Source organism: Amblyomma maculatum, chromosome 3, assembly GCF_055883805.1.
Source record: "Amblyomma maculatum isolate TAMU_Amacu chromosome 3, ASM5588380v1, whole genome shotgun sequence".
In the NCBI taxonomy this organism is placed as follows: Eukaryota; Metazoa; Arthropoda; class Arachnida; order Ixodida; family Ixodidae; genus Amblyomma; species Amblyomma maculatum.
The window spans coordinates 117,214,774-117,225,107 of record NC_139346.1 but is presented as its reverse complement, the minus strand read 5'-3'; the positions used below and the strand labels follow the sequence as shown (position 1 = coordinate 117,225,107).

Sequence of the window (10,334 nt, the reverse complement as noted above, 5' to 3'; positions counted from 1 at the left end):
ATGGACCAAAGTGCGCAGTCCTCGAAGGGCGCTGAAAACGACGAGAGCACCATCGAGGCGGGTCCCGTGTGCCGCATCTGCTACCGGGGATCCCGCAGCGGGGGAGAACTGTTGTCGCCCTGCAGCTGCAAGGGCACCATGGGACTCACGCACAGGTCCTGTCTGGAGAGGTGGATGCGCGAGCGCGACACGGACCAGTGCAACGTATGCCTCGACCGCTTCAAGGTCCGCCGACAGCACCCGGTACTGAAGCTTTTTTAAACACCCTGAAAGGAGTTTCCCGTATTTTTGTTTCGCATTGCTTTGCAGAAACTTGAATTTTAGTTTTTTGATATTTATGCATTTTTTAATAAACTTGTTAGTGAGCGCTTGTCCTTTTTTAGTGCCCGTCATTGCTGCGCTGCTTTTAGCTCTCCAATGATGCGCCAACTCGCTCAGTTTCCCGTTCATCTGTAATAATTTAGTACTCTAAAAATATGCGGACAGTAGACTATATAAAAATACTATATTATTTCGAGGATGTTCTTAGACGGTGGAATTCAGTGCCTTGAAATCTGATCAGTGCTGCAAGTTGAGATGACTATATTTTATGGTGTCCAATGGCGTTTCCAAGTGGTGATCCTGTGAGGTCATCAGATACAGTCGAGAGAGCGAAGCCAATCGCACAGCTGCACGTTAAATAAAGACAGGTGGTCGAAATTTCCGGAGCCCTCTGATAGGCGTCTCTCATAGCCTGAGCCGCTTTGGGAAGTTAAACCCCACTATCCAAACCAAAATACAACCTCATAAGATTTATTCGTAACAGTTCGAGGCTCTGTTTGAACCCAGAGGCGCCATTAATCTCTTGATAGATGACGACCGCTGCAGCCACCATGGTTTTTCTAACGGTCAATGTCAAACTGAACCCGCTAGCAATCAGACAAACTTTGTGTTTTGGAGTGAGAATGGTGTCGCCTTAGATGGCTGATTCAGTAAAGACACCCGCAGCTTATGGGCAGTGAAACAGTTTAAGGGGGTACCAGTTCAAAGAAAAGTCATTGCCGTTTTAACGCGGCGATTTTTGTGCAACTTTCAGTGCTGCCATTTGTGGTTCATATAGTGCAAAGGCCGTACGACAAAAATGAAACCATAAAATTTTGCCTCCTTGCGTCGGACATCGTCGGGCAGCCGTTGCGCATGTTCTTCGCCGAGAGGAGGAACCGGCGACACGTGCTGCGAATGGTGGTCAACCTAGTGTCGGGCGTTGGCGACGTCGTGGTGGTGGTGTTCGCCTGGAGGTACGCCGCGCGTTTCCTGGGTGGCCTCGGCTGGTTCCTATACCTACTGGTGGTAGTGCTGCTCGTCATCCAGACCCTCTTCTGGGTTCTCGTCGAGTGCGCGAGGGTCTCGTAAGTAATGCTTAGCTAGATGTCAATAGCAGTCTAACATGGCTTTGTTGTGAGTGCGATTCAGAGGCTTTCCATTTTAAAATCATAGCATACTTCGTTTTACAGATCTTCGTTTTTGGTGCACAATGGTGGCAGTAAATGATAACCCCGGTAAATGCCATAGGAAGCAATAGCTGTGCAATGTAATTTCTGCGTTTATGTCTCAGCATGCCTTGGTAGCGGAGCGATGCGTTTTCGGCTACCCTGTGAGCAGATTTCAAGTGATTGCGTTCAGGTGACTAGTAGTAGGTGACTAGTAGTTCAGGTGACTAGGAGAGGCCTTCGCCCTGCAGTGGGTATAATCAGGCTGATGATGATGACTAGTAGTAGATCACCTCGGAATAACCCTTATGAGATGATTTTATCGTGGTAGATTTTGAAGGGGTCTGTTCTCCAGATGAGTGGCGAGTGAATTACCCAATATCTGTGTTTTTATAGCAGACTATTTGTGATCTCCCTTAGGGTAACAAACTGGATTCCAAGGGAAGGAAACCGCAGCCGGGGGCGGCAAAAAGTTAGGTGGGCGGATGAGGTTAAGGAGTTCGCAGAGGTCAAGTGCATGCAGCTAGCACAGGACAGGATTAATTGGAGGAACATGGGAGAGGCCTTCGCCCTGCAGTGGGTATAGTCCGGCTGATGATGATGATATGTGATCTGAAGCATTACATCCATCATTTTAAAGCGAGATCACCAGAGCGCTTATTATCGCAAAACATATGCTGCTTTGGCATATGAACCTTCAATGCAGAGGAAGCGAAGTTAACAAAGAGAAAGAATTGTAGAGGGAGCGAAAGTTGATGTGTGAAGAGGGAGATATGGGACAGATTGCAAAAGGCCATCCGCAGTCGTTCCTCAAAGCATATGAGAGGGGAGATCGGAGAAGAGTTACGACATGTGACACAGTAGTTGATCGACTAAATTGTGGCTTGGCAAGCTCAGATTGGGTTCTGTGCATAGCGCTGATTAGTAGCGTCCACGGAGTCAAACCGTCCTCATCACCAAATTATTAACTCTGAGTCACTGGTAGCGGGTATAACATCTGTGAGACGCTGACCGAGATGAACCTGTTGTTCATGGCTGTAATAGAGTACTATGACTGCTTGCCCGCCCCTGCTTCACGCGTAGTTCTCACGCTCAAATTCGACCTTACTTTACGCAGATAAGAATAGCGTCCATTGATAACGGTCACATTTCACAATTTTTCGAACGACGTTAGCTATGAACTCGGATGTGACATGAAGTTTGAAAACTTGCAGTCATTTTTGCTATTAGCTCATGTATGAAACGAAGGGCCAACTGCAGCTGAACAGGCAAATTAGGCATCTTGTAAGAATTAGTTGCCAAAAGCGGCTGGATGTCATCAAGGCAAAGCTAATGTATATAGAGTAGGGAAGAGTGAAATGCATGTCACCCACCTGCCCCATCACTGTACAGCGTCTGTATCGAGCCCGTTCGCGAGTGGCGCCGCAGAGCTGTCACCTTGGAGATTCTGACAGAGGCCTCACTCGGCTCGTCCAGCCTCCCGATCTCCAACGAGGAAGCGGCTGACGTCGATAAGAGGACTGGGCTCCCCTCGCCATTAAAACCGGCGCTGGCATCTCGCCATAGTATCGCAGAGCAGAACCCTTCTTCATCTGGATTGGAAGGCTTAAGGTAAAGAACACGTTGCTTGGTCTCGCCATTTTGCTACTTCCCTTTCATTTAAAAGTAGCGTTTGCTGTTCGGAAAACAAAAAAGAAGGAAAGACGCGTGTACATCGAAAGACAACTCGCCTTCGAAACAATTGCAGAGACGAAGTTCTTTATGGCTGGAAGAGTGACAACGTGAACAAACTTTCCACAAAAGCATGTACCGCTGATGTGACTGATTAGTGTTTTGAGGTTTCCCCAGCCTTTAATACAAAACATCTAGATATGTTTCAACAGCACGAACAAATTGGACGTAAAAGAAGAGGAACAACGCAGGGATGTTGTCTTTGTGCGTGTTATTCACGCTTTTAAACTATGTGTAAATTCAAGGCAAACAATTCGCCCTGCTTTTCCGCCATGCACAAAATGTTAGATAATAGTCTTTCTGTATGTTAAGCGTGAAACGGTAAAGTTGCGCCACCTTCTGGTAGGAATTGCATTACTTATCTTTCCTTTGCCCGTACAGTCGGCACTGTCTTAACGCGACTCTCCGTTTCTAGAGCTTGGCGCCTTTCGAGCACTACTGATTTGGCCACACATAGATTCCAACATTGGACAACGGCTTCCCTAAATGATTGCAATACATTTTTTCATATATAACGCAGGTATAATAACACAGGTAATTAAAGTTTGATATGGAACTGGTCACCACATACTCCCGTCTTTAATCCCTTCAGGCTATATTCTGAATATTAGTAATTATAGTTCTGTTCTAAGTTGTCTGCTTGAATGGATTCAGCCTCTACGTTACTTCAGTTTTCACTTTCTGTGCTGCACTGCCAATCCACACGCGATGTTTATTGCTATTACACTGCGTGAGGCAACTTTCTGCTCGCTAAAGTTACCGCACTTTTAGTCTGTGCACAACAAAGTTACGACAACGCTTTGCCATGGTTCATATAACAGCCTGGTCGAAATGCCGTTGGTAGGTCGTGTCGGCAGATAGGGCCCCGTGACAACTATAACAACGGTGTACGGAATATATGACTGCCGCGTATTCCTTCGATTGCCTGTGACCAAAACATTTTGCGTATTACTAGTGTTACTGTTGATAAGCCTTGAAATGCTTGTAGTGGAATTTTCCGCTAAAATGATCCTCTCACGACAACGCCATCCGAGGTACCTAATATGAGATGTGCGCATCTAGGGTGAAACTGGCGTGACGAAATGCGTTCTGTCGTGTATCGGGACTTCCACAGTAGATACACACTGCAAAAAATGGCCACAAATTCAAAACACAAAAATCTAACTACAAGAACTGTTCAAGTTAGGTCGTTTCACTCTGCTGTATATTTGGATTTGAAAGAAAATTTTCATGTGGTTATGCATTTAGAAAGATTGCTAAAATATTTGCCATACTTATGCTCCGTCTTTAATGGTATGACGCGACCCATGATAATGGTTTTCAGTATAGACCTTCCTTTTCGAACACTCATTGGCGTACTCAATAAATTACGAGTCCCTTAGATTATGCTACCTCGCGTATACTTAGTAATACTAAGTTGTAAGGTAAACTTTAAACTGTTTTCACATACGCGTTAACGAAGTTTCAGTTATAAGTGAAAGTTATGTAAGAGCTCATATATAAGGGGAAGCTATGTGAAACAGCGCTGTAGCAAAGCCGCATGAACGTGCCTGCGTGGTCTCGGAGTTGTCAGTGGGACTCGGTATCCATGAGTCCCAGAGGGCAGGGTACCCGTCTGAAAAGAACTGCCCTATTTGGCAGTTCCTGACAACTCTATCATCTCATTTGGTCTCGTGATATAACCCAACATACCAGTGAGCTAGTGCACGCCGTGTCATCTGCCAGCTATCGTACAAGAAGGCGTGTTATAAACTTCTCATTCACAATTCCAGCGTCAAATAAGGTTTTTTTGAAGAATGGTGCCTTTAACACTGTCGTATTTAAATGGTTAGTCTAATTATCTTGTTTGAATATAGTTTGAAGCCCCTCTTGATGGATAACTACCGGCGTGCTAAGAGGTCGGACCTCACAACAGCGTCTTGCTCCTTTTAACGCAAATATCTTGTCACGTAGTGGTGACAGTGTCGTAGGCCCCAAATGAGCAGACAGGTAGGTGTTAAGCACTGAAATTAACTCTTTATCGGGATGACATGCGCCCGCAAATAGAACTATAGCTATCTCGGCGGCGGCGATAGCAACAAACGTGCTCGTCGGTCATCGAACAACGAATGCCTGTTTTACTCGTCAGCGCTCAATTTAGAGGTGGAGAACAAACATCTAGAAGAAGCCGCGAACAATGACTAGCATAATAACCTCGAACATTGTAGAAACACAAGCGCGTGGCTGGAATCCTTGGGGATATATCTCGAAGCATCTTCTGTAATAAAGGAAGTGATCCCTCCGCTTCTTGTTACAATGGTTATGACCAAACAAAAAATACATAATCAATCTAAGGACTGCAATCAAACTGATAAGGCCAAATGCTGGCGGCTGCTTAAGAAACAACAAATAGAGCTTTGAATGGTTCGCGGTAATATAAGGGGCATTTAGCGCATACGCGCATTTGTATGTTCTCTGATAGACTGGTGTCGTCTCATTTCTCAACAAAAAATGACCGAAACGCTCAATCGTGCGAGAAAGATAAGCACAGTATGACCTTGCATGTTTTGCCTCTGGTTGACGGAATATATGCCATTAAATATTGTTTACCATTAAACATTGTGTTTGTGAACCCTTGTTAATTTCCGATGTTTAAAACTAGGGCACACTATTGGTAACGCTTTTTGAAATAACGAACTTCGTTTTGTAAGCACTAAAAGAAATGACGGACGACAAAACGTGATTCATGTGTATAAGAATGCGTTAGCATTGCTGTTACTCACACAGACGGAGGAGCCGCTGAACGTACAGACAGTGCGAGTGTACGGCATGCTCCACTCCATTAATGATTGTGTGACGTGCCGCAGCTCCTCTCGAGTCTTTTGATTCAACCCGGCAATGAAGGTGTGACACGCCACTCTCCCCACTTTTCGAGTCCATTGACGTTAAAACTTCTGTTTCCCGGTTACCAACTGTCGCCTCCCAATTCTGAATTCATTTCTTCCCTCTTCCGCATTATCTCTCTCTCTCTCCCTCTGCTCCAATGAAAGCGGAGAGCGGATATCTTTTCATGTGCTTTTCCTCCAGGAAATTTACACGAAAACGCCGGGCAATATTTAGGGATAATGCGCACTCTATTGAGAACGCGTTGAATCACATTCAAATAAAGCAACTTCTACCCCTCTTCCCAGGCAACACCATGTTAATGGAATGCCAGAAATCAGTCACTTGGTAATAGAATATGTGTAGAGGAGCCTTTAGCTGTAACGTAAGTGCAATATAAAAAAATAGTAGATATGAAATTGAAGTTGAGTGAACTTGCAGAGACCCGCACAAAACCGTAGTGCGCACAAAACATATAGCCAGAACTGCGCAACACTCCACTTTAGAGCACATGCCTTATGCCACTTCACGGCTTGTTTATCTGTGTGCTTATTTCACTGTAGTAGCCGATATTTACTTTCATCACCTATACTGATTATATGTATTCGCTAACACCTCTAACGCTGCTCCCTCTTTCGAAAACTCGTTTCCTTTCGAGACGACTGGACACTAGAGTTTAATGATTGGATATAACCTTTAGGCACACATTTTGCTTTTCCTGTGCCGCCTATACACTGTGGAGGTCCTATATGGGGGATTACCAACGCATCTCTAGCCAGCATATGATCACACCTGTTCTCTGCTCAGCTCTCAAAAGTGCTACTTGCAAACACGCAGTGAATAATATTCGTGAGTGCCGGCCCGGCACCGTTCCTATGTGACATTTTTTTCGCACTCCCTCTGTAGGGTTATGATTGCTCTCCAGCCGATAAAACATTAGACACCATTAGCAGTTCGCGTAGCGTGCTGCTGTCTGCGTTACTAGAGTTTCGGAATCCCTCCACTGGCTGTGCTCCCGCAATCTTTGGTCTCGACGCAGTGGGCATGCGCTAAGCTTACGAGCAGCTAGCGCCATCCAGCGCCTTCAAGGCGAGCTGCCACGCGTCAGGACCAATAACGCTTGTACGCATTGCCGGTGAGAGGGACATCCGCAACTCAAGTAACACAGACGGCAAAATGCAACACGGTCTGCTAAAGGTGTCTATTAAGACAAGAGCGTTGAGGTTTCCGCTTAGCGGAAACACGCCTTAGTCCAGGTGGCATCAGCGTGTAGTTATACCCGAGTCACAAGTGACATCATGAACTGGAAGGAAATTAATTTAATAGAGGACTCATAGTGTTAAATAAGTGACCAAGAACCGCTGAACGGAGCCATAAAGGCTATCGCGGCATTCCCTAAAGGCGAAGCTCAAGTGTCACCCGAATTTTTGAAAAAAAAAAAAAAATGCACGTGGCGTTTTACCTATCCGTATTTAACAGTGAAATATAGCTCTCACTCGCCATTTAGCAGCATCAATAATTGCAGAACACGGGCATGAGGAGAAAAATCCCATTATCTATCTATAGAAGACAAGCGCAGCCGTGATGCGTTTTGACAGTGCTGTAGAATCCCTCACTTGTGAGCATCGCAGGACCATCGTCGAAAGTCAGCAGACTGAAGCTAATTTTGAATTGGGACTGCAGAGTTAAATGCAGTGCTTACTCCATGTGATTTCAAAACATTTCTTACACACATCACCATCGTGCCACAGCACAAATAGATATTAAAGTAACTCGAGCGCCAAAAAAAAAGCAAGAACAACAACAAGCAGATAGCTAAACTTAAAACAATAACAATGACTTTATGAATCTTGGTTAGGAAACTACTACTGAATGCAAAGACTAGATGGGAGTCGACAAAGTTCGTCCAATTTTGTATTTACATGCCGCACTACGAAGCACAGTTCGTAGTATTTCAGTCGCCTAGATTGCAATATTATGTACGACAACCGGTACTTCATGCGTATAACAAAAAACATCTACGTTAAAGGGGTTGCGACATTGCAATTTCCGTAGTAGACGTTTTTTTCCTGTGAAAGTATCCGTAATACATTAGGAAACATAAATCAGCACAAAAAATTTGCCTGCACTAAGTACTTAATTTGAAACTGAGTTTCTTGCTCTATGCAGATTTGGTTCCAGTGGAAGAAAGATGTTTATGACGTCATAAGTGAACGTGCGATCGCGCGAATACTCTTGTGTTCTGTCTGCTCACCTCCTGTTTTGTTGCTTCCATACTACTTTAGCATAAGAATCTGGACGAAATGAACTGACAAAGCAGCGGTTGTATGGCATATTTTGTATGCCTCATGTGATCCGATACCCATTTTAAACACTATAGCTACCATCAGACAATTAAATTCAAAACTGAAACTAGGGCGAAAAAGTCAATTACAAATTATTTTATGAAATCTGGCCAATTACGCCTGATAGTCCATGTTTTCAGAAGTTCTCCGCATTCTTCCCGTACGGAGATGCAAACTTGAGGCCTGATTGTTTAAGCCTCTTCTCTCAAAGAATGCCGTAAATGGTATTCGTAAAAAATCACCGAAGTGATTTCAACTACGCCTATTCATTATCCTTTCTTTTGTGTGCGATCAATCTTGCTCTGCAACGGTCTTTAGTGGACTCTGTGCGTTACATACACACGTGTTAGGGCTTCTTTTCTGTCGTTCCGTGTTTTCGCGCTGTTCTATTCTAGATCAGGAACCAACTAGCCCAACAATTCTCTCTTTTGCGCTGTATACACTCTTTCTCTGATGCTGTTTCATTTGCGAAGGAATGTTCATCACTCACAGTGCGTACTTTGTCCGATGTGCAACGCAGGGACCAGGCAGAAGCTGGTAGAAAAATGTCGCCTTCAGATGAAGGCATGGCTCCTCCAGAAGAAAACTCCCAAGTGGAAAACCGCAGTGACCAGAAGCCTGAGACCATGGTTCAGATTTCAGTGGATCAGTAGTATTTCTTTGACTGCGCCTATAATCAGATTCACATTAAAATGACGCAATGCATTCTTATCTGCCTCATGGAGGTCATGAGTGGCATTTCTTTCTTTGTTCCAATATATATTTAAAGTCTTCCTGCAGCATGCGTTGCCCTGCACTAGAAGCAACCTTCCTGGACGTTACGCATGTACTATGCAATGTCAACGTACTTTTCCATATATCAGATCTTCTAATTGATTTCCTTTTGTACTGTTTGGCTTATTGTGTAAATGGAGGTTTATTTCATTGACTCCTATACCGACCCAGTGAGCGACAAACCCTGCCAGCCAAGTCATCCCACCGACGTCTCACAACCTGACGACCGGGCAGCGAATGAACCGGTCCCCCGCCAACTACCCTGCCCGAGGCTTGCCCATGTAGTGGCGCGGTTCCTTCTTGGAGTTCGGCGCCGCAGTATGAGTTTTGTGTGGCTGAGCTTTCCCATGACCGCGGCCATGTACAACCCCACTGACAGCACCGCGCGCACCCGCACGTCTTTCCCACCCACCCACCCTCCCTCTCTCCCTCCCTCCCTCCCTCCCTCCCTCCCTCCCTCCCTCCCTCCCTCCCTCCCTCCCTCCCTCCTTCTCTCTCTCTCTCTCACTTCCTCGATTTCACAGATTTCCTCGTGTTGATCAAGTGTCCTGTTGTAAACTTGCTTTGCGGAAAACAACGCCCTTTCTTATCTGGCAATAACTTCAATACCGCAATGTGTCGAGAGCTGAATCGCTGTGTCATGTTCAAATCCTAATTAAGGCAACAATGTATACGAAAGCCTTGTCATTTTTACCCCATTTGTTCCCCATCAAAAGCATTATTCGCGGATCCTCAGGTTCTAATTTTTGAAGAACTTTCGTACAGAGCGTATTTCTTGTAGCTTTCACTTTACATCTACTGGAGCTACAGAACACACCTAATATCCACACAGTTCAAGAAGAATAGGAATATAGAAATTATTAAAGAAAATACAGACACATAGTTCAACATTACTGCCAGGGAATAAAATTTTGGCACTCATTTTGTTGTGATTAGATACACTGTTGCGCCAATTATTTTTCTGTTTACAGCTTTAGATTCTAAGGCCAAGAAAGCGCTGATAGTACTCACAGCCGCCCTTTTGTCCCCCTAATGGTGATTTAAGGTCGTAAATGCACTGATGCGGGCACAAGTATTCGAGATGTGGCCGTTTGCAGTCACCTACTACGAATTTTTAGTGCACGCAAGCATCGGAGTGGGTGGTCGTCGTTTA

The 10,334-nt window shown here is 44.9% G+C and overlaps 1 protein-coding gene across 1 annotated transcript; it reads left to right on the top strand.

The window, feature by feature from the left end:
- Positions 1-9,060, top strand: LOC146195784 (uncharacterized). The gene is made up of 4 exons (XM_084596861.1): positions 1-243; positions 1,168-1,388; positions 2,862-3,080; positions 8,928-9,060. The coding sequence occupies exons 1-4, from the start codon at positions 1-3 to the stop codon at positions 9,058-9,060; spliced, it is 816 nt and encodes a 271-aa protein (XP_084452987.1).
- Positions 9,061-10,334: the final 1,274 nt, after the last annotated feature.